Source organism: Gorilla gorilla, chromosome 8 (genome assembly GCF_029281585.2).
Source record: "Gorilla gorilla gorilla isolate KB3781 chromosome 8, NHGRI_mGorGor1-v2.1_pri, whole genome shotgun sequence".
Lineage (NCBI taxonomy): Eukaryota > Metazoa > Chordata > Mammalia > Primates > Hominidae > Gorilla > Gorilla gorilla.
This window is the reverse complement of record NC_073232.2, coordinates 110,652,611-110,676,450: the sequence shown is the minus strand read 5'-3', so window position 1 is coordinate 110,676,450 and position 23,840 is coordinate 110,652,611. Positions and strand designations below refer to the sequence as shown.

Here is a 23,840-nt window from a genome sequence, read left to right as displayed (position 1 = left end):
CTGCTCTAACTGGTTCATGTAGAGAGTTCTTCAAGCCACTGAAACAGAGTATGTGCATCCTGGTACCAGGACTGGATGAAATCTAGCCAGGCCTGGGGATGGATCGCTGGTCTCCAGTCCAGAGCAGACCATAGCAGCAGGCAGTTTATAAATGCACCACTTATTCATAGTGGCAGATGTTGGGGAGCAGGGACCCTCCTTTTGGCAAACCTGATTTAAGAGACTAAGAATCACAGAATGGACATTTTCACTTGATTATTCTCTTTCTTTAAAAAACGTTACTTATTTGAAATGGTATTTGTCATAGTGTTCCTTGAACTAGAAGCTCCCAAGTGAATTGAGTAGATGCTTTAACCTCTGCCTTGGGCTGCATTAATAAGAGTACGGAGCTCAGAGCAGGGAGAAAGCAGTCCTGTTGTGTGATACGCAGGACTCACCCCATCTGGAGCACCTTGTTTTAACAGGACATTGACAGCCTGGAGGGCATTGACAGGAGGACAACTAAACTCCTTCTAGGAATATTGTCTTTCCAAAACTATAATGGAGAGCGTTTATTTTACCAGCATCACATCTTGGGCTATGACCTTTAATGTTCTATCTCAATTGATCCTTACCTGTAAGTCAAGAGCCATGTTATAATCAGGGAACTAAAGTTCAGGGGTTAAATTCACACAGCTAGAAAGTGATGGAGAATTCAAGCCAAGGCCTGACTGTCTCCTACTCCTTGTTCTTGAGCTGTGATGTGCTCAGGCCTCTTGGTACTGATACCACCCAGACTCACACGTCTCTAGCTCTTTGTACTTTGTGGTGAACGTGGTGATAGAGTGCCCCTGGCAGCTCCAGCGGGGTGTGCACAGAGGCTGAGACTGGAGCTGCTGGAAACCGGCCGGCTGCGTCTGCCTCCCTGCTCCACAGCTCACCAGCTGCGTGATTTCACCACGTGGTGCCTTCTTTTCCTCATCTGTAAGAGGGAATAGTAACAGCAGCTGCCTCCTAAGGCCACATCAGCACAGTGCCTGGTGCACAGAGGGCTCAGTACTTGTCGCTATTATTATTACCCCCATTTGGCACTTGAGAAAACTGAGGCTCCAGAAAGACCCATGGCTGGAGACTACTCACCCACCCTGCCATTTATAAGGCTGCATCCAATTAGAGTGAGCCCTCAACTAAAGTGAGAGGCTTGGCTTTGGCACCACCGCCCCTCCTCCCCTCCTTGAGCCAAAGCACCCTCCACTGACCCGCTGTGGTCCCCACCAGGGCCTGCCTCCCCTTCCTGGGTGTTAGTTTCCACAGCTGTCAATGCGAGCACTGACTTGGATCACCTCCCGGTTCCATCCACCTAGTAAATGAGTTTGCTTTTGCAGCGGCCCCACGCTGGATGATGGAATCCAGGCTGGAAGGGCAGAGCCTTTGCACTGGCGGAGAAGGGGGTGTGGAGGGGGGCTTTTCATCCCCTTCAGCCATAAGCCACCTTCCCCATCGCCCCCTGGGCCAGCCTTGACCTCATTGCCAGAGGCAATCCCATCCTCCCTCCCCTCCCTCACTGACCTTCTGGGTCTCACTCAGCCTTATTCATTTTGCTCTTGCTTTTCTCCTGGAAATCTCTCTAAGGTAGGGCTCTAATTTGCAGGGCCACAAAGTATGACCTGGGAAACTGCTGGGGAAACTGCTGGGGAAACCCCAGGGGTTCTTGCTCACAAGTCTGATTCTGTGGCAGTGGTGGGGCCCAGAAACGGTCGTTTTTATGGCATTCTCAGGTCATTCTGAAAGAGGAGGCCCCCAGAACATAACTTTGAGAAGCACACCCTTTAAATCTCTTGTATCTCTGGTCCTTTAGACACACACACAGATACACCCTTCACACACACACACACCCTTTCCAACAATTTCCACCCAGGATGACTGTGCATGCTGAGAACTCTCATGGGGTAAATAAAAGAAGGGTTTGCTTTCATTTTGTTTTTTTGGTTTTTTTTTTTCTGTTTTTTAAGAAAAAAGCTTCATAATCCGAACAAATCTTGTGGATATAATCTGATGGTTATTTAACATTCCCCTTCTCATTCAGACTCCACATAATTAAAACTATTGTTAAAAGAAAAACCTTCACTAAATTAAATTTAATAGAGTTTAATTGGGCAAAGAATGATTCATAAATGAATCAGGCTCCCGAGCTGGAGTATGCTCACAGTCTCCAGCACAGCTCCATGGTAGAAGAAGATTTATAGACAGAAAGTGAAAAGTGATGTACAGAAAATGGAACTGAGGTACAGAAACAGCTGGATTGGTTACAGCTCAGTGTTTGCCTTATTTGAACGCGGTTTGAACACTTGGTCCCCTTTGATTGGCCAAAACTCGGCGATTGACACAGGAGTAGGTTACAGTCTGTTTACGCCTCCTTCTAGGTTATAGTTCACTATGAACAGAGAAACCTTTAGGTTGGGCTTAAAGTATTTAAGGAGGCAGCTTTAAGCTAAATTTGATTTAACACCATTAAGAATGACAGAGCCTCCATTTAGAAGAGCCTCCATTTAGATTTCATTATGAATCAAATGAAAAGTGATTCATAGTCAATTAGTTATACTTAAAATAACTTTTGGATTCCTCTTAGGTCCCTGATTTGGAGGGTTTATTCGTTCATTCAGTCCATGTTTCTGAGCACCTGCTATGTGCCAGGCACTGAGAGAAGCCCTTGGGTGTACAGCAGTGAACTAGGAAGGCAAGGACACTGCTCTTAGGCAGAGAACTTCAGGGAGAGTGCCAAGAAGAAAAGAAAAGAAGGCAGCATTAGAGAAACAGAGTGGAGATTCCAGCTTAGATGGTGACCAGGAAGGACATCTTCCTCAAGGAGGTGACATTTGAGCTGGTATTCAAGTACCAAGAGGTCACCAGCAGCAGCCATGTGGACATCTAAGCAGTCTCCAGTCAGAGGGAAGAAGAGAAGGACCCACCCAGGCAGGCGTGAGCAGAGGGCAGGTCAGTGTGGACAGAGCAGACAGGCAGAGAGCACCAGATTGGGGTGGGAGGGGTGGGACTGCATTTTATCCAAGTGCAGCGAGAAGCCAGTGAGGTGTGTGATCAGGAAGTTCACTGCTAGGATTTGTGACTTTACAAAGGTCAGCCCACCTGCTGGCTGGTGAGGACTCGGCGGAAACAGGAGGGGGTCGCATGTGGACCACGAGGCCGCCGCTGCAGCGGTTCCCAAAATGGCGGCTTGGAGAGACGCGCGCAGATTCTGGAGGCAGCGGATGGGATGTCAAGGATGACCAGGAGAGAGACTAAGGATGCCTCCTGGGTATGAGTGAGTTTACTACATTAAGAAGAACGGAGCTGGAAGTTTCTCTAGCTTAGAATAAAGAATGTCTCCTCCATCTTAGGGATAGGAGGGACCCCAGCCGTCTCCTGGCCCCGGCCCCCGCCAGCATCGGAAATCTCCACAGAGTGTCCAGAGCTGCGGCGAGCTTGCCCGCCTGGAGCATCTCCAGTGTGGAGCAACTCCAGCGGTAATTGTTGGAAAAGCCTGTTTTTGGTTTCCTCGTGCTTTTCTAAAACGTCTACTCTCAGATCTCATTTCTCTCCTCTGGGGCCATACCTTGTCTGCAACGTAGCATTCATTTATTCAGAGTCGACGGAATGCTTATTAACTACACTGTGTCTACATGCGGAGGGTACAGGGGTGAACAAAACAGACAATGCCCCTGACTTCACAGGGCTTACATTCTACTTGGGGAGACAATGAAAACACTAAATATGTGATTAGCCATGTGGTGACAAGTGCTTTGGAGAAAAATATTGCAGGGTGAGGGGGGCAGGGAGTGTGGGGGAGGCCTGGCTGATAAGGTGGCATTCCAGCCAAGACCTCGAGTCGTGAGGTTGCAGGCCACGGATCTGGAGAAGGAAGCCTCTCGACAGCAGAAACTGGAGGCAGCACAGGCCCCTTTTGTTTTATCTGTGCCTGCTTTGAAGAAGTGGATGTGCTCTTGGAAAATTCTGTGTGCTAATCAAATATTTGTAAATCAAATCATATTTTAAATGCATCAAAGAAACTTCCATTTAAAGTGACCCTGGAGTAAATGAGTCTGCAAAGTAAATAAAATGTTCTGATGTGAATAATTTATCTACCTTGTAAGTATAGATTTTCACATAACCATTGCTTGATTGTGTCTTTCTAAATTTAATTATTTATTTCTGAAGTGGGGCAGTTACAGACCGGTGCTGAGAGCTGGGGCTTTGCAGTTACAGAGCTGTGGTTTTGAAACCCAGACCTACCTCCTAAAGTGACCTGGGACAAATTATTTAACTCCTATGAGCCTCTCGTGTTGCTTTTGTACAATGAGGATAATAAGACAGCCATGTGCCCCCATGTTGGTCAACGATAGACTATATACAGTGGTGGTCCCATAAGCTTACAATGGAGCTGAAAAAATTCCCGTCCCCTAGTGATGTCATAGTTGCAGTGCAACATATTATTCATGTGTTTGTGGTGATAAGCCTACTGTGTGGCCAGCTGTCAAAAAGTCTAGTACATATAATTATATACAGTACATAATACTTGATAGTAAATGACTTTGTCACTGGCTAATGTATTTATTATACTATACTTTTATTATTATTTTAGAGAGTATTCCTTTTCCTTATTTAAAAAATTCACTGTCAAACAGCCTCAGGCAGGTCTGTCAGGAGGTATCCAGCAGAAGGCATTGCTCTCTAGGAGATGACAGTGCCACGTGTTACTGTCCCTGAAGACCCTGCAGTGGGGCAGGATGTAGAGGTGGAAGTCAGTGACATTGATGATCCTGACCCCGTGTAGGCCTAGGCTGACGTGTGTGTTTGCATTTTACTTTTTAGCAAAAAAAGGTTATAAAGTAAAAAATAAAAATAAAAAATTTTAAAAACAGAAAAAAGCTTATAGAATGAGGATATAAAGAAAATATTTTATATAGCTGTACAATGTTTGTGCTTTAAGCCAAGTGTCTTTTTAAGAGAATCAAAAAGGTTTTAAAAATTAAAATGTTTATAAAGTTTGAAAGTTTGCAGTAAGCTAACTTACTGAAGAAAATTTTTTAATAAATGTGGTGTAGCCTACGTGTACTGTATTTATAAAGTGTGCAGTAGTGTACAGCAACGTGCTGGGCCTTCAGTCACTCACCACTCACTCGCCCAGAGCAACTTCCAGTCCTGTAGGCTCCATTCATCATGAGGGCTCTATACAGTATCATTTTTCTTACCTTTTATGCCATATTCTTAATGTACCTTTTCTATGTTTGGTTTTTTTTTTTTTTTTGAGACAGAGTCTCGCTTTGTCACCCAGGCTGGAGTGCAGTGGCGGCAATCTTGCCTCACTGCAACCTCTGCCTTCCAGGTTCGAGCAATTCTTCTGCCTCAGCCTTCCGAGTAGTTGGGACTACAGGTGCGTGCCACCATGCCTGGCTAATTTTTGTATTCTTAGTAGAGACGGGGTTTCACCATATTGGCCAGGCTGGTCTCGAACTCCTGACCTCAGCTGATCTGCCCGCCTTGGACTCCCAAAGTGCTGGGATTACAGTCATGAGCCACTGTGCCCAGCCTAGACATGTTTAGATACCCAAATACCATTGGATTACAGTTGCCTCCAGTATTCAGTGCAGTAACATTCTGTGCAGGTTTGCAGCAATAGGCTACACCCCACAGCCTATGTGTGGTAGGCTATCAGATCTAGTTTTGTGTAGGTACACTCTGTGATGCTCAAACTATGATGAAATTGTCTAGCAATGCATTTCTCAGAACATATCCCCATCGTTAAGTGATGCAAGACTGTACTTACAAAGTTATTGTGAGGTAACCGTTGTAAACCCTAGTACAGTCCCTGGCATGGAATGAGTTTGCCATGCTGTGATGTGGTATGACATGGCATGGCGTAGTGTGGTGTGATATGGCATGGTATGGTATCATATGGTGTGGTAGGGTGTGGTATGACATGGTGTGTGTGGTGTGATATGATGTAGTGTGGTATGGTATGATGTGGCATGGCATGGCATGGTGTATGGCATGGTATGTGTGGTATGTATGGTATGGTGTAGAATGGTATAGTGTACTGTGATGTGATACAGTATCGTCTACCATAGGGTACTTGGGCAAGAGGGCTTTTTATAAACTTATATTTAAAAAACAGACACCAGGACCATGCACTTGGGAACCTACACACAGGTACCTAAATGGTCACACAAACATAATCGGAGAAAGATGATGGGCAGAGACCACAGAGCCATTAATATGTGGCCCATGCTATTTGTGTTTTGCAGAAACATGGGCTGAGGCTTCATCTTCGAAACCCCTACTCCTTCACCCCCATGCTGGAAGAGGGTGCAGGCAGCAAGGTGCCCAGGTGCCTTCTGCTGGGCACAGACATGGCAGAAAACAAGAAGCAGATCGCCCAGTTCTCCCAGAAGGATGCCCAGGTAGGGAAGGCGACCAGTGACTGAGCTCCTGCTCCCTCAGCAGCCTAGAGGTGGGCCTGGTTGGATTGTCCTAGAACAATTGTTCAAAGGCCATGGGCACTGGGCCAGGCCACCGCACGTTCCTAGGAGGGCTCCAGTTGGTGGCAGCTCTTGATCTCAGGCACTGCGAAGAGAAGCGGGTGGAGGATGCTGATTAAGACCAGTGGACTGGGAGGCCTGCTCACCTGCGTGTGTTCAGTATGGGGCCACTGTCAGAGGGGCTGTGCCTGCTGAGTTCAAGAGGAAATGCACTGGCACGTTCTTACACTGGCGTGTGCTTCATGCCCCTCCAGCTTTCAGTCAGAGTTCCAGGTGTTTGTCTACATTAAAGCACATGAAAGCCAAAAAGGAGGAAGAGGGAAGATCAGAGAAAATTAAGGATAAAATAAACTGAATCAGGAACTTAGGACAGGAGAGTTCTAAATATTCATTCAATGTGGCATCCCAAGGCTCCCTCCTGGCTGCCCAAGGCAACAAAGTGTCCATGATGGTGTGCAGGTCTGGTGACAGGATGAACACATGTCGGATGGAGAATGCACTTTTTTCCCTTGGAACTGCATTCTAGGAACCTGCTGGGTGGCCTTGTCTAGATGAGCCACTGAGTTCCGTAAGGGCCCTGCCACAGTTGGTTCTGTGGATATAGAAAGATTATTTGAATGGCCATTTTGTACCAAGCCTGGATATAAGCTGAGGTGTAGCATTAAATCATATCTCAGTGGAGACATTTTTATAAGAAGAACCTAGGTTAGTAGAACCCATGTACATTGCTTTTGTTGTGTTAATCTATTGCTGGGTAAAACTTAGAGAACCACAGACACACAGCCTACATGTCTCTTCCACCAGCAGTTTTCAAACCTGGCTGATGATCAGAATCACCTGAGGAGCTTAGCCTTTTATTTTGTTATTTTATTTTATTTGTTTTTGAGACAGGGTCTCACTCTGTTGCCCAGGCTGGAGTGCAGTGGTGTGATCTTGGCTCACTGTAACCTCTGCCTCCCGGGTTCAAGCAATCCTCCTGCCTCAGCCACCTGAGTAGCTGGGATTACAGGCATTCACCACCATGCCCAGCTAAGTTATTTTTACTTTTTTTGTAGAGACAAAAGTCTCACTATGTTGCCCAGGCTGGTCTGGAACTCTTGAGCTCAAGCAATCCTCCCACCTCCACCTCCCAAAGTGCTAGGATTACAGGCATGAACCACCACACCCGGCCTGAGGAGCTTAGCTTTTTTAAAAGTGCTTCTTTGGTGGTTCTTTTGTGCAGCAGATTGGAGACCACCACCTGCATCCTCTCGTCCAAATCCTACCCATCTCAGAGGCACTTGAGGGCATTCTGCACAAGGCCAGGTCCCCGGGCCTGCAGGACACTAGCTGTGGCCCTACCTGCTAGCGACCACGCACGCTGGAGGCAAGTGCCCATTTCCCATTGTGGAAAGTGAGGAGCTTGATTTCTGGTTTTGTCTTTCCATGCTGTCATATTAAAGGCCTGCTTAGAGAAAGCTGTTTAACTTCATTTTTACTAAGACTTCTCAAATGTATTTTAACATGGAACTTTTCTTTATGTAACACTTATTAAAATGCCATGGGTATATCCATGGGTAGAGATGGACCAAAATTCAAAGTCCAGGGCTAAGAAGAGTCAGGTAGGGCCTCCAGTAGCACAGGCTTCTATCACTGCTCCTGTGCCTTCCAGGGAAAGGAGGGTGGGTGTCAGAAACCAGGCTTTCGAAAGTGGATTCTGACATGGGAGCTTGTGGGGTGAGAGGAGGCAGGCTTCTGTGACTGCAGGTGATGAGACGGCATGGGAGACGACCTACGGACTGGAAAAGAATACAGGCAAAGAGGTCTAACTTCTACCAATAATATAGGAAAGGACAGAAGGACAGGCTAGTGCGGCGGCTCACGCCTGTAATCCCAGCACTTTGAGAGGCCGAGGCAGGCGGATCACTTGAGGTCAGAAGTTCTTGACCAGCCTGGCCAACATGGTGAAACTCCGTCTCTACTAAAAATACAAAAATTAGCCGGGCGTGGTGGCAGGTGCCTATAATCCCAGCTACTCAGGAGGCTGAGGCAGGAGAATCACTTGAACCTGGGAGGCAGAGGTTGCAGTGAGCCGAGATCGCACCACTGCACTCCAGCCTGGGTCACAGAGCAAGACTCCATCTCAAAAAAAAAAAAAGAAGAAAGGACAGAAGGAGGAAACTTCTAAGTGGTTTCATGGTTTATCGCAGAGACCACACCCTAGGATTGTTGCCAGTTTTCTGTGGGTGACACTTTGTGTTAGCCAGCATTAGCTCCTTGTCCCTGTCACCACTCCCAGTGACTCTCCTATTGCCCAGGGTCTCCTGACCACCACCACCCCACCCCATGCACTCTTCCTGGTGTTGATGTTAACCCAGAGACCTGGAACTGGGGGAGCTCAACAGAGCCAAGCTGGGCCACAGCGGGGAATGAGGCCTGAGGAACCGTCAAGCTGTGGGGGGTGACAGGCCATCTGGGGACAGCATGGAGGGCAGGGATGTGGACAGTGGGGCCTTAATGCAGAGCTCTGTTCCAGGCCTTTCCCAAATATGAGGAGTTCATGCATCGCTTGGCATTAGCCATTGACCCTCTGCTGGATGCGGCCCCCGTGGACATTGCGGCCTTCCAGCATGGCTCCTTGCTGCAAAGGATGAGATCGCTCTCCACCCTCAAGCCCCTGCTGAAGGCAGGTAAGTCCAAGTGCAGGCACCAGGGCATGATGAGTGACCTTCAAGGAGGTGAGCCCATTGTCTCGATGCCTAGACACAAGCCTGAACCTCCATGGCGCCTGCCAGCTGGGATCAGTTAACATGCTGCGATCAATTAGGGGCAGCCTGGAGCACTTTGTTGAGAGCATCTTAGGCTGATATGCCTTTAAAATAGAGCCTGAGACCAAGGCATATGCGTGGGTAGTTCATTCAGAAGGGTGACCCCAAGGCACAAAAATAGCAGAAAGTTGGGGTGAAAGTGGACAGAGAAAGAGTCAATACCAGAGTGTGTGATCGCACTAGCCAGCACTGTGGGTGACAAGATGCTGGACCTGTGTGGGCCCTCTGGGAAGCCTTATGAAAAGCATTTGAGGAACCTTCTCGGGAGATGGAAAGGGAAATATTTATCCATTGGGTTCTATCTCCCATTGGCCAAGGGTTGCCTCACAGGGCATTGACTCCCATACTTCTGGGCTGTGCATCTGTGGGTGCCAAGTAGGTTCCCATGAGTGCCCTGCCCTGGTGCCAGAGAAGCCCTAGGGAAGAAGTAGAGAGGCTCACTTTTCAGGACTGAAGTGAGTTGCTGTGGAGTTGCCTGTATGAAGCTGATCAAAGCCTGCTTGGAGCTCAGCATCATGGCTGTGGCTAGAATAAGATATAGGGGCCAAGAGATTTGAAGAGCTGCCCCCATACAGGAAGAATGCTAGATTTGGGCTCAGCAAGGAGAAGTTCTGTGATCAATTAGTAATGTCTGCCATGAGTATGCGAATGGAAGGCTCATTAAGTGTGCTGTTATTTTCTACCCTCCTTGAGGGTATACAGACCAGTTTAACCTCTATATCCTAGAAAAAAACATCATTTGTTTCCCACATGTCTTCGTGGTTCAGCTGATTCCAGCTGGCTCAGCTTATCTGGTTTGGTCTCAGGCATGTGTTTGTGTCTGCAGCAGCTCAGTGGAGGCAGCTCTGCTCCAGGTACCTCTCGTCCTCCTTGTAGAAGCACATGCTGATCTGGGTGTGGACTTTTCACATCAGTGGCACAAGCACAGAGGGCATGCCCCAATGTACAGGCCTGTTTCAGTTCTGGGTTTGTGTCACATCGGCAAACATTCCACTGGCTGGCCAAATCACATGGATGAGCCCAGAGCCAAGGAGCCGGGCAGGTTAACCAAGTTGTGGTGGGTTGGGAGGCACTGCAGACTTATACATTGCAAAGAGTATGGAGCCAGTGGAATCTATTACAAATGCAAAAAGTAGACACTGCCTCTCAGATAACCAGTCCAAGGAGCTCTGTGTGAAAAACAGGCAAAAAACATTTATTGAGCAACTGCTACATGCCAGACACTAAGCTAGGCCCAGGGGCTGTAAGGCTAGAGACCATGATTTCTACCCTGAAGGCCTTAAAGCCTAGTTTCTTTCTGAAATGGTCTGAATCAGGGTCATAGGAATGGATCAGCCATGCCAGCCATCTCCCAGGATATGGGCCTTCCAGAGTTCGAAACAAGGGAATAAGGTACAAGTTTAAAATTTTCCAAAAATAATGCTAACTGCTTAAATGTATTAAGTACCCATGAACTTGCAAATGCTTTACCTAGCTCATTTAATCCTCACCGTAGCCCTTGGGGTGTAAAATAGGATTCCCATTTTACAGGTAAAGAAGCAGGTTCAGAGATGTTAAAAATGTGTCCCAGGCACTGCAGCTAGTGAGAGGTGTGGCCAGGACTCAAGCTGGATCTGTCCCTGCATTGGCTGTGCTATACCACCTCCTGGCAGGAAGTCTCGGCCTCCTGCATGCTTTTATCCCCCAGGCCAGGTCGGAGGGTTTCCCTGTCACCTGTTTCAACTTCTGTTTTGTGGATCTTCTCTTGTAGGCCGCATCCTGGGAGCCCAGCTTCCCCGATATTATGAGGTCCTCACAGCTCCCATTACCAAGGTGAGTGGTTCCCCAGCCTCAGGCCCGACCAGGCAGTGAGAGAGCCCTCCTCCCATCGAAGCTCCTAAGCCCTTCTCTCTGCTGTTGTGCTGTCCAGGTGCTGGATCAGTGGTTCGAGTCTGAGCCTTTAAAAGCCACTCTAGCCACAGATGCAGTGATTGGAGCCATGACAAGTCCCCACACTCCAGGGAGTGGGTGAGTGAGGGGGGTGAGGTGGGACACAGGAGTAGGGCATGTTCCCCAACAGGAGTGAGGACAACAGTGGCAGTGGCAGCAACAACAGCTGCCACTTAACAGAGCTCACCCAGTGAGCCAGGAACCGAGCCAGGCACATCACACACGATCCACTTAACCCTCAGAGCAACATCTGAGAACTGCGGTTAAGAGAAGGGAGTGTCTTGCCCAAAGCCACTCAGCTGGTAAGTGGCAAGGCTGATTTCCAGCTTGAGGTGTCTGACTCCCCAAAATCTTCCTTTTTAGTGACTGTGCCCTACTGCTTCACTAAGAAAAGCCTCTCTCCCACCTCCCGCTTGATAGCTCAACATTAATATCTTCTTTTCTCTCCTCTTCCCTTCCCTCTTCCACCTCTCCACTCCCGCAAACGCCCATTCTCCCTTCTCTCTCACTGTTCCTTCCCCTGGGCTCTGGTACACACTCACACAGACACCTCAGGATGGACAGGAAGCTGCCTTTTTCTTTATGAGTGAGGGTTTGTGCTGACAGCCCAATCCGAGAGGTGGCAGTCAGACACAGCAAAGCCTGCAGTGTGGTCTGACTTAATGAGCCCCCGCAGAAGCAGGAATGGAGGGGTGTGTGTGTGTGTGTGTGTGTGTGTTGGGATGGAGAATGCAGCCAAGGGTTGGGCCGTTTCCAGTGCACCAGAAGATACAGCTAGAAGCTAGAAGCTAGAAGCCGTTGACGTGGTTTTCTCTCAAGGGATGAGCACACCCTCGGAAGTGGTTTTTCAACACATATTAAGCCGGCCCCAAATTCCCCCAGGGCGATGGAGATGGGGGCTTGGCAGCAGTTGCCACACATTGGCCAAGCTGTGATCTACCAGCCCATCTGGATCTTCCAGCTGGGGCCTCCTGCCCTTTTCTCTTCAGATCCCTGGGAGGCTTAACCAGTGCTCCGTTTGTGATCTTTAAGTAATCTGTTCCATCATTAATTCTTCCAACAAATATGGATGAGCGCTTGCCTGTGCGGAGCAGATGCCCTGATGGGCGAGAGACACAGAGCGAGTGATGATGATGAAGTGGCGTGAGTGTGATGCTAGGAGGAGCAGCCGGGACACAGCCTGGTCTAGGGTCAGAGAAGCCTCTACATGGAAGAGGTGTTTGATCTGAGACCCAAAGGACAAAGAGGAGTTAACAAAACATAAGATGAGGGAGGGAGGGGCTTCAGGCCGACAGAACAGCAGGGTAAATGCTGGGGTTGAGAGAACGTGTGATCCACCCAGGAAATTGAGAGGTTCTGTTAGTTAGGAGGATGGGATATGGAGAGGGGGACAGGATGAGGGATGAGGCTGGAGTGCCTGCTAGAAGACTGGCCATTATCCTAAGAGCAGCGCCAAGCCGGGGAGGCTTGGAATGGTGATAAGTGAGTGGCAGGAGCAGAGCTGGGCTTTAAGATAGGGCTCCAGGATATATGTGGACAAGACCTGCAGGAGAGAAAGTGTGGGAGAGGGGTTCCAATGAGGGGCACTACTGCAGCAGCATAAGGAAGAGAAGAGAGGCTGAGAGGTGGGATGACCTTGAAAGCCCTTTGGAGGCTGAGTTGGTGTTGCTTTGTGGATGTAGATGGGGAAGGATGGTAGCGGTCAAGGCTGACACCTGGATTTCTGTCGGAAACAGAACCTCCTGTTGAAAGGTGCCGTTCACTGGGATGGGAAAGATTGAAGGGGAAGCAGCTGGAGAATGGGGAAAAGGTGGTGGGTTTAAGACGCTGCCAAGAAAGGGTCCAAAGGGAGATATCTGTGGGTAGCTGGACACCGGAGCTGGAGCTCAGGAGAGGGCTGGAGCTGCAGGTTTGGGCGTCGTTGCCTTCTTTGTGGTAATAAGCTATGCACGTAGACACACTTGTTGGGGAGAGGGTGTAGAGAAGGCAAAGGGCTCTTACAAGAACTTGAGCTCATTGAAGGCTACTGAGAGAGGGCTGGATGGTGGCAGGGAAGGGCTGAAGATCAAGATGGAAAGGAATAGTTGCACCTGGAACTCTGGGGAGATGAGATCCCACCTCCAGGATCTGAGTCGGATGGTCTGTCCACAGGTATGTGCTGCTGCATCATGTGATGGGGGGCCTGGAGGGAATGCAGGGGGCCTGGGGCTATGTCCAGGGGGGCATGGGTGCCCTCTCTGATGCCATCGCAAGCTCAGCCACCACACATGGAGCAAGCATCTTCACTGAAAAGGTGAATGGCTCCTCTACCCCACCCCAATTATTGGTAAGGACCCCAGGACAGAACAAAGTCTCAGATTTGGAAGGTCCCTTGTTTTACCGATGAACAGAGGGGCGGTGAGGGGATGGGTTGCAGAATCAAGAGATTAAGGTCATGCAGTCTGTTAGTGGCTAACCACCCCCTTGGAATTCCCTGGTCACTGAACTGAGACTGAGTGTTTCATGGAGAAGCTGAGGCTTCATGGAGAAGCTGCAGAACTTGGTGGGATGGGTTTGGGATGAAGAAGCTGTGAATGCCTAGGAGCAGCACAGACCATGGAAATCCCGGAAGATCTAACCTGGATTTCCCTTCCTGCGGTTTCTGGGGCCTTGTTCTGGTGGGCTCTAGACAGTGGCGAAGGTGCAGGTGAACAGTGAAGGCTGTGTTCAAGGAGTTGTGCTGGAAGATGGCACAGAGGTGAGAAGCAAAATGGTGCTGTCCAACACATCACCGCAGATCACCTTCCTGAAGCTGACGCCACAGGTGAGGCTGTGGGCAGGAGGGTGGAGCTTAGATGTCTGCCAAAACAGGGGTTAGAAATCGTGGGGATTGAGGGAGCCAGGATTGCATCAGGGTGTGAGATGCAAAAGCCAAGTCTCTGCATTTGGGAAACAGGCGGGTAAGGGCAGGTAGCAAACAGGGAAGAAGCCTCACAGGTGAGGAGAAGGGGCCAGAGAGGTGAAGTGACCAAGATTCCGGCCATTGGCAGAGCCAGAGCTAGAACCCAGGTCTGACTTTCAATCTAGAGTTATTTCCACAACTTTCCTACTTTCCTGATTTCTCCCCTCTCACCAGCTCTAATTCCATTGTCTTTGTCAATGATCTGTTGTATTATCCATGATTATTAATTAATCAATTAACAAAGAGCCACAAAACTTCTGGGCATACAACAAGAAATACTGGCACCCAGAACTGGAGACTTCAGTTGATCTTGGTGGATTTCAGCTGCTTAAGGCTTGCTCATGCGTCTGCAGTTGGCTGTGGGTCAGCTTGCCGGCTGCTGATCTTGGCGGGACTCCTTCATGTGCCTGGGAGCTGGCTGCTGGTGGCTGGTCCAGGACCGTTTCTGCTGGGATGACCGGGTGGGGGACTCGGCTATGCTCCATGTGTCTGTCCTCCTCCAGCACGGTAGTCCAGGCATGTTCTCAGGGTCTGGCAAAGGGCAAAAGCAGGCAAGCTCAAGCATGCATGCAAGCATCACATGGTTTGATCTCTTTGCATCCTGTTTGCTAGCATTGGCCAGACCAAGTCTCATGGCCAAGCCTAGAGTCAGAGTGTGAGAGCACTGCAAGGTTACACAGAAGTGGGTGTGCAAACAGGGAGGGGTGAGCTTTGGGGGCAGTTTTTGCAATTGACTTACCCCGTGCCCAAAAGATACGATAACATGTATACGCACATGAAGCTCCCAGCCATTCTTGGGGGCAATTCTTAGGGGCAAAGCACTACTTTTTCTGAGTGATTCCATTACTAAAATTCAACAAACATCAGTAAAAAGAAACTTGTTAAGGCAATTCTGAGATCGTCGAGGCTTCCAAGAGCTTACAGACCAGTAGTGAAAAGAGGCCTGCAAACCACTGACCCCTTTGCAAGCAGGGAGAGGTGCGGACTATTTCACAGTCAGAACTGCTGGCCAAGCGCGGAGGAGGAAGTGGGTAGAGCTGAGTGGGAGGGGATCTAGGAAGGCTTCACAGGGGAGGTGGTTTTGGCTGAGCTTTGAAGGATGAAGAGGATTTCCGGAGGGAGCGACTGAGGGATCTTCCTGAGCGAAGAAAGAAGGCAGCTTCCTTGGGGCCTTGGACATCTGAGGCCTTTCATGGAGACTTCTCCTTCCAGGAGTGGCTTCCTGAGGAGTTCCTGGAGAGAATCTCTCAGCTGGACACCCGGTCGCCTGTCACCAAGATCAATGGTAAGAGGCACACCACATTGCAGCACTGTCTCCTTTGACCCATCTGAGAGAAACCTCCAGGCTGGGGGCAGCTGAACTCAGTCATCATCTCCATTCCCGGACCTCCAGCCTGTGTCCCCCTGCAGCCTGGTCAGAAGGTGAAACACTTCCTCATACTTTCCTACTCCCGTCCGCCACTGAGGGTAGCAGGGTGCTGGCTGTAGAGGGAGGACCTTGTGGGGCTAAGACCTGACCCTCCTCTTTGGTCCCTCAGTGGCCGTAGACAGGCTGCCCAGCTTCCTGGCGGCCCCCAGTGCTCCCAGGGGCCAGCCGCTGCCCCATCACCAATGCTCCATCCACCTGAACTGTGAAGACACCCTCCTCCTTCATCAGGCCTTTGAAGATGCCATGGATGGCCTGCCTTCCCACAGGTAGGGGCCCTGGACTTTATGTTCCCTGATGTTCTTCCACATGGGCCTGGGAGGCGGGGCTGTCCATGCCACGCACAGCAGGGATCAGGCCTGGTGTTCAACCTTCACAGTGACTTAGGATCTGCCAAAATCCATACTCCTAAGGACAGGAAGTGCATCCCAGGTGAAAAATCTGAGGATGAGGGCAGGTAAGGGGTGAAGAGCGGCTCAGGTTAGCAGAAGGGGCAGAGGGGCAGAGCGCTGCCCAGGAAAGTGCTGGGGCTGGGGAAGAAGAGGAGAAAATGTGTTCTGAGAGAGCAAAGGAAGTTCTCTCATTCAGAGCCCGTCAGAGAGCACGCACTCACCGAGTCCCCTGCTCCGTAGCCTTTCTTTTTCTGATAATCTGCCTTCTTGCAAAACTTCTAAAACATTTCCCACCTCTCACTGCAGCTGTATTTCCATTCTTCTGGAACAGGCAGGGGCGCTATAGGAGCAAGCGCCTTTCCATCCTGTCCACTGTCCAGCACACACTGTTGAAAACCTCCTCAGTGCTGGGCTCTGTACTGGGTATGGGCTGGGAGAATTAGTGGGGCAGGGGCATGAAACTGACACAAAGGTTATGATAGGACAGGTACACAAATATTTGTAGCATGTGGTAAAGAAGATGTGCGCCTGGAAAGAAGGGTATAGGGCAAAGTTCATTCATCCATTTATAAATATTCTGGGGTCTCTATTCTGTGCCAGGCTTGGTTCAGTGAGTGGGCACAGATCAGCAAGCAAAGCCAAGAAAGTCTCAGGTCGTTGACTCTCTATCCATGAGAGGAAGACAATCAACAAGTAAGCACTGATGATGAGCACTGTGGAGAAAAATAGGCAGGGAACGGGAGGAAAGGCTTCTCTAATAATGTGGCACTGAGCAGAGACTGGAAGGAAGTGAGAATACAGATCTTATGGGTATCTGGGGAAAAAACGTCCAGACAGAGGGAAGGTCAGGTGCAAAGGCCCTGGGGCAGGAGTGTGCTGCTGTTGTAGGAGGCACAGGGATGAGGCCAGAGTGGCTGGAGAGAGAGCACCTGGGAATGAAGGGTCTCAGATGGTGCTGGGTCTTGTCAAGTGCCCTGGCTCTTACTCCGGGAAAGTTTGTGCAGAGCCTGCCTTATGCTTTAAAAAGACCAACCTGGACACTGTATGCAGAAAAAGTTAAGGCATCTGTTGCAATGGGTTACTGTTGCAGAATCCACGGGAGAGAGGACAGTGGCTTGGACAAGGGTGGGGGCAGGGGAAGTGATGAGAAGTGTTGGAAGACTGGGTATGTTTTGAAGGTGAAGCCAACAGGACTTGCTGTTGGATAGGGAGTGGGATGTGGGTCAAAAAAAGGAGCGACTGTGAAATGATGCCTCCATTTACTGAAAAGAGGAAGAGGCGGTGGGGGTGGGGCAGATTTTAGAGGCTAATCAGGCATTGGGGTTTGAACAGGGGATGTTTGAGATCCCTGGTGGACATCCGAGTTCAGCGAGAACATTGCAGCTGAGGGACGCAGAGAGAAGGGGCATTTCCCGTGGCCTTGAAGGAGACTCTTATTTGGAGATCAGAGGGAGAACATGCTCCAGGTAGAAAAGGTGTGGCAGGCAAAGGTGGTGGGGTGGGAAGCAGGTCACAGCTCTGCTGGGGCTCGGGGCAGCCCTAGCAGCTCTGTCTTCCATTGGTCTGCTCTGGAAAAGGCAGTCAGGCCACTAAAGCCTGGCTGAAATCTGGCTGCTTGGGCACCTGCTCTCTTAGGCCTGGCCCCTTTCCACACTCCCACTGTCTGTGTGGACCTTGGAGACATTTGCGTTTGGGAGCTGTGGTTAGAGCACAGTGTGTGATGAAGGCAGGCAAGGACAGGCCATGCATTCGGGGGTCTGGGGTCAGGCGAGCTCCTCACAGGTGCTCTGGACCACGCTAGCAGCCACTAAGCCCATGCAGGTGGACAACCACTGTGGCTGTACAGCAACAATCGCCCAGAATTGGTGTCATCCCAGGGCCTCCACTGTGTCCCAAGTCATCTCAGATGCCCTACCCTCCGCACTGCTGCTCTTTAGACCTGCCGTCTCTCCTCCCTGCCCGCACAGGCCTGTGATTGAGCTCTGCATCCCTTCCTCGCTGGACCCCACCCTGGCTCCCCCTGGCTGCCATGTAGTCTCCCTCTTCACTCAGTACACGCCCTATACGCTGGCTGGAGGCAAGGCCTGGGACGAGCAGGAGAGAGACGCTTATGCAGACAGAGGTAAAGACAGCTGCACGTTCTGCCTCCAGAGCCACAGCCGGGCATGCGACCCGACTGGGCCTGCTCCTCCTCACTGCCCCATTCAGGATTGACAACTGCAGGTGCCGTCCCAAAGGGAGGAAATAGTCAAGGGAACCTCAAGTCAACATAGTTGACTGCAGGGGTCAGGAACTGGGCTAAGAAAGTCAAGAAGACACAGTTCCTGCCCTCCAGTTGCTCACAGTCTAGCAAGGGATGGAGGAGACTAATTAAGAAACCTTTTATTACAGCACAGCTGACTGCATGAACCAAAGGAGAAGCATGAGCCAGAGAGACAAGGAAGGCTTTCAAAGGGACAGTCAAGCTGGGTTTCCAAGGATGACTAGGAGCTGGCCAGGCAGCAAAGGGCATTCCAAGCAAGAGAAACAGCTTGATCAGGCCAGGCGTGGGGGCTCATGCCTGTAATTCCAGCACTTCGGGAGGCCAAGGCAGGCGGATCACCTGAGGTCAGAAGTTCAAGACCAGCCTGACCAACATGGTGAAACCCCGTAGCTACTAAAAACATAAAAAAATTAGCAGGGTGTGGTGGCACATGCCTGTAATCTTAGCTGCTCAGGAGGCTGAGGCAGGAGAATCGTTTGAACCCAGAGGCGGAGGTTGCAGTGAGCTGAGATTGCGCCACTGCGCTCCAGCCTGGGTGACAGAGCGAGACTCCGTCTCAAAAAAAAAAAAAAAACAGCTTGAGAATAGTGAAGAGGTGAAAAAAGCTGCATATGCAAAAGGAGATCAGCAGCTTCGTGTTTAAGGTTGGGGTAGGGAAGTGGGGAAAACTGGGGACTGGACTGGCCTACCCATGCATCTTTGGGATGAATTAATCATTTGCTTGTGGACTGATTTTTGGTTTTCACCTATTGAGGTATAATTTGCATATGATAAAATGAGCCCATTTCTGTGTGTAATTTAATGACTGTTAGTAAATTTGCCAAGCTGTACACCCATAGTGCCTCCTCTTCTTCCTAACACCACCTCATTTCTCTGTTTTTGGCACCCCAGTGTTCGATTGCATCGAGGTCTATGCCCCTGGCTTCAAGGACTCTGTGGTTGGCAGAGACATCCTCACACCACCAGATTTGGAGAGAATCTTCGGGCTTCCTGGAGGGGTACGTATAAGCCTAGGGGGTCTCTCACCATAGCCTTCCCTCTGCACCCTCACTTCCTGGCTGTGACCTCTCTGCTTTATCTTGTCCCTCCATACTCAGCTTTCATCAGGAAGGGAGGACAGTGGCAGGGACCCCAGCTGAGAGAGGGCAGAGAAGCGGTCAAACCGAGGGAATGGGGGATCCCTAGTGGGGGCTCAGAAACACAGGCAGGACAGCCCCCACTGAGAAGGTCACCAGGATTGTGGCCCTCTGCCTTGACAACTATGCTGGCTCTGCCATCTGACTTTCTTCAGAGAGAGCACCCCCTTCTCAAGGCAGCAGCACATCCTCAGACTTGTCAATTTATCAAAAACTAGAGATTGGAGACAGGGAGACCAGATAGGAGGCCAGGCTCAATCGCTTCATTGTAGCTACTGAGCACTTGAAAGATCAGAGACCACCCTAGGCAACATAGTGAGACCCCATCTCTACAAAAACAAAAACCCCGCCACGTGTGGTGGTGCGTACCTGTGGTCCCAGCTACCCAAGAAGCTGAAACAGGATGATCGCTTGAGCCCAGGAGTTTGAGACTGCAGTGAGCTGTGATGCGTCATTACACTTCAGCCTGGGCAACAGAATGAGACCCTATCTCTAGAAAGAAAATTTAAAAAAAAAAAAAAAAGCAAAAGAAAGATCTGAGGCCAAAGTGAGATGTGCTGCAAGTGTAGAATGCACACAGTATAGAAAAAAATGTAAAATATCTCATCAATAAGTTATATATTGATTACATGTTGAAATTATAATATTTTGGATATATTGGGCTAAATAAAATATATTATTGACATTAGTTTCATCAGCTTGCCCTTCCTTCCTTCCTTCCTTCCTTCCTCCCTTCCTTGTTTCCTCCCTCCCTCCCTCCCTCTCTTCCTTCCAGAGATAGGTCTTGTTCTATCACCCAGGCTGGAGTGCAGTAGTGCAATCACGGCTCACTGCAGCCTCGACAAGCCATCCATCCTCCCACCTCAGCCTCCTGAGTAGCTGGGCCCACAGGCGTGCACCACCACAGCTGGCTAATTTTTTTTTTTTTTTTTTTTTTTTGTAGAGATGAGTCTCCCTGTGTTGTCTAGGCTGGTCTCAAACTCTGGGGCTCAAGTGATCCTCCCACCTTGTCCTCCCAAAGTGCTGGGATTGCAGGCATGGGCCACCACAACCGGCTCTGCTTTTACTTTTTAAATGTAGCTACTAATAAATCAAAAACTACATATGTAGCTCCCATTACATGTTCACTGAACAGCACTGGTCCAGGTATAGAGGAAAGAAGGCCAGGCAGCGGGAAGGAAGGGAATGGCTGGGTACAGCAGGCATGGGGCGGGCAGACTTGAGAAGCCTTGGTGACAGTGTGCACATAGGAGTCAGGGTGGAGGTGATGTGAAGGGTAGGCACAGAGGCCAGGGGGAGGAAGGTGGTGTCATTCACTTACGCAGGAGGATGGGGAGGAGCAGACTTGAGGGAAGAGGATGGCCTCAGTTTGGGGAAAGGTGAGGAGGGCAGTCGGGGGGCACTCCTGTGGGGATGCCCAACAGACGTCAGGCTTCTTGTCCAGACCTGCCCCCTGAGTCTGACCTTCGCTTGTCCCATGCTGCCTCCCTTCTCAGCCTGGGGCTGGTCTCACCCAAGCCAAGGGGGCAGAACCGTGCTTGGGCTCGGTTGCCCCTTGTCTGCCATTCACAGTGATCCTGCTGGAGCTTGGACACCGGCGTCCGGGCTCAGGTGGATGCCTTGGCCAGAGAAGGGAGTTCTCGCAGAGACGTATGCCAACAGCCACAATAAGTCAGACAATTCTGTTTTTCCAACAGAGTGAGAGGGATGCAGAGTAGAGAGCAAAACCCTCTTTTCCTTCCCGTTCAGTTCGTGTTCCCCACCCTGCTTTCTTCCTCAAAAAGCCTCTGGAAAACTTCACTCCCAGCCCCAGGGCATGTGCCCATTCTGTCTCATCTCCTTCCCTTTCTGCATTTTAAAACCCAAGAAAATATCCTGGAAGGAGAAGAACATTTGCTGAAGAACAGGGGAGGGGAAGAAACCCAGCCAGAGCAGGAAAGGCTGTAACTCTCCTGTGCTGATGACTGTGGCCCTGCCTCTGCAGAACATATTCCACTGCGCCATGTCCCTGGACCAGCTCTACTTCGCCCGCCCCGTGCCCCTGCATTCTGGCTACCGCTGCCCTTTCCAGGGCCTGTATCTCTGTGGAAGTGGGGCTCATCCTGGTGAGTGACCTGGAGTCCCACTACCCTGTGGGGACTGGGAGGGCTCACTGGAGGCCAGAGACTTGGAGAAGGAGGAAGTTAAGCAATGAAGGTGGCAGAGAGGGAGGGGAGCAGGGAACTCCCAACATAAGCTGCCCTGTGTTCAGAATTATCCATGCACAGGTGAGCACCCAGCCGCTGCCTCCACCAGGCTGACCACAGCCCACAGTTGAGCTCACACCTCCGGAGGCCTGGGGATGCATCCTGGTGGAGGCATCTCACCACATTCCAATGTGGGGTTGTGAGAGACCCATGTCCCTAAATTCCCCATCCGTATATATATTTAGACAGGGCTTCACGCTATCACCTAGGCTGGAGGTGCAGTGGTATGATCACAGCTCACTGCAGCCTCAACCTCCTGGGCTCAAGTGATCCTCCTGCCTCGGCCTCTGGAGTAGCTGGGACTACAGGTGTGTGCCACCATGCCTGGCTAATTTTTTATTCTTTTGTGGAGATGGGTTTTGTTAGGTTGCCCGGGCTGGTCTCGAACTCCCGCGCTGAAGTGATCCTCTCCACTCAGCTTCCCAAAGTGCTGGGATTAGAGGCCTCCATCCATATTTTAGACCAGGAAGGATGGATAAAGTTAACTTCTTCAACTTTACAATTCTTTCTTGTGCGCATTCCAAGCCTAACGGAGCTGGCTGAGGCTGTCATTTGCTATGCACACTTTCTCTCAGCTGTGTAGACTTGGTCCCCTGGAAAGAGTCTGGGCTTACACATCTTCCCCCTCCCTCCAGCCCCTTATTCTGAAATTTTAACTTCACTTACTAAGCATCTGCCCATCCAGCACATCCACCCTCAGCTGTTGAGACTGTGGGCTGTGGACCTGGCCCCTCCCCAGACCTTTGGTGCAGGAAGCCTGGAGGGAGCCAGAATCTATTGAATGGCTGTCTTAGGTGATTCCAGTGCCCATGCCCCCGCACCCCTCTAACCAGCCCCACTCTGCTTTGTTGCTGGATCTCTGTAAGCCCTGTCCCCACCCCCACCCTGGTGGGTTTTTGAGCAGAGCTTTGGTTCATAGGAGATTCCCTTCCAGGAGGAGGTGTGATGGGAGCTGCTGGGCGAAATGCAGCGCATGTGGCCTTTAGGGACCTCAAGAGCATGTGACCCTGAACCAGCTCTGACCCAGGAAGAAGACTCCACCCCTGAATTCCAAGTGCTCCATTGGATCAGCTTCCCAGGAAGTTCAGCTTCGGGTTAGTACGTAAGGCCACCACAATGCTCAAGAAATTATTTTAGAAAAAACGTACGAGTTACGTTTAGTGCAAGTTGACCTTATGCCCATGCCTCCATACATGGACTGGTTCTGTTTTATTAAAACTAATATTTCATACAGATTATTTTGCTGGTATTTTTTCTCTGTGTTAGTTGGTGGGATAGACTTCTCTGGGGTACTCATAATTCTTACATCAGCTAAGAAGCAGTCCATTTAAAGGCCAGGCATGGTGACTCATGCCTGTAATCCCAGCACTTCGGGAAGTTCAGGCAGGCAAATCACTTTGAGGTCAGGAATTCAAGACCAGCCTGGCCAACATGGTGAAACCTCATCTCTACTAAAAATACAAAAATTAGACAGGCATGGTGGCGGGCGCCTGTAATCCCAGCTGCTTGGGAGGCTGAGGCAAGAGAATCACTTGAACCCAGGAGGTAGAGGTTGCAGTGAGCCGAGATTGCGCCACTGCACTCCAGCCTGGGCGACAGAGACTCCATCTCAAAACAAAACAAAACAAAAAGTCCATCTAACCAGTGGAAGAGTCTGATCCAAGCATCCCCCGTCCTTGCCTGGGACCCCCACTACCAACAATTGGAGGACTGCCCAGGTGGGGCCCAGTCAACCGCTGTCACATTCCTGGCAAGCTATAAGAATGGACCCAATTTCCCCATGATCCACAGAGTCACCCTCAAAGGCCATGGTCCTGAACAATGCTGGGCATCTCAAGCCACAGAATCCTCCAGTCAGGCAAAAAGCAGCCAAGGGTGACTGCAAAGTGGATTCCACTGAGGCCGTCTGGGAGCCCGGTCTTCCTGATTCCAGAGCATTCAGGCTTCTGCCTCCCGTGAGCTAAGTCTGTTGCATCACCAGCACCTTTCAATATAAACCTCTATAATTCTAAAGAGAGTTGAATTGTCACTCTTGTCCAGGAAAATCCATCCAGAGTTCCCGTGGTATTGCAGCCCTCCCAGCCAGCTTCTGCAGTTCCGGCAGCCAAGGCCACAGTCCAAGCCGTCCCATCTGCAGATAAGGCAGGATCTTCCCTGGGAAAGCTTCCCTTCCTCCATTTCCTGGGAA

General features: G+C 50.2%; 1 protein-coding gene and 1 non-coding gene across 17 annotated transcripts in view; both read left to right on the top strand.

Annotated features, from left to right (window-relative positions):
• PYROXD2 (pyridine nucleotide-disulphide oxidoreductase domain 2) overlaps positions 1-22,890 on the top strand; it is a 32,417-nt gene extending 9,527 nt beyond the window's left edge. For 2 of the 16 annotated variants that reach the window (XM_063710389.1, XM_055352713.2), the window contains exons 5-16: positions 6,279-6,434; positions 9,028-9,181; positions 11,070-11,131; positions 11,229-11,326; positions 13,400-13,574; positions 13,917-14,051; positions 15,288-15,474; positions 15,728-15,884; positions 17,975-18,129; positions 19,162-19,268; positions 21,391-21,511; positions 22,587-22,890. In XM_063710389.1, the coding sequence (XP_063566459.1) occupies positions 6,279-6,434; positions 9,028-9,181; positions 11,070-11,131; positions 11,229-11,326; positions 13,400-13,574; positions 13,917-14,051; positions 15,288-15,474; positions 15,728-15,884; positions 17,975-18,129; positions 19,162-19,268; positions 21,391-21,511; positions 22,587-22,657 (1,578 nt within the window). In that variant the 3' untranslated portion in view covers positions 22,658-22,890. Of the gene's footprint in view, positions 1-2,137; positions 2,974-3,113; positions 3,501-6,278; positions 6,435-9,027; positions 9,182-11,069; positions 11,132-11,228; positions 11,327-13,399; positions 13,575-13,916; positions 14,052-15,287; positions 15,475-15,727; positions 15,885-17,974; positions 18,130-19,161; positions 19,269-21,273; positions 21,512-22,586 lie in introns of those variants that run through there. The other 14 variants (XM_063710390.1, XM_055352714.2, XM_063710391.1 and 11 more) reach the window with 10 other exon arrangements.
• MIR1287 (microRNA mir-1287) lies at positions 11,210-11,319 on the top strand. The gene has a single exon (NR_106446.1). It is a non-coding gene; the product is annotated as a microRNA mir-1287 (primary transcript).
• Positions 22,891-23,840: the final 950 nt, after the last annotated feature.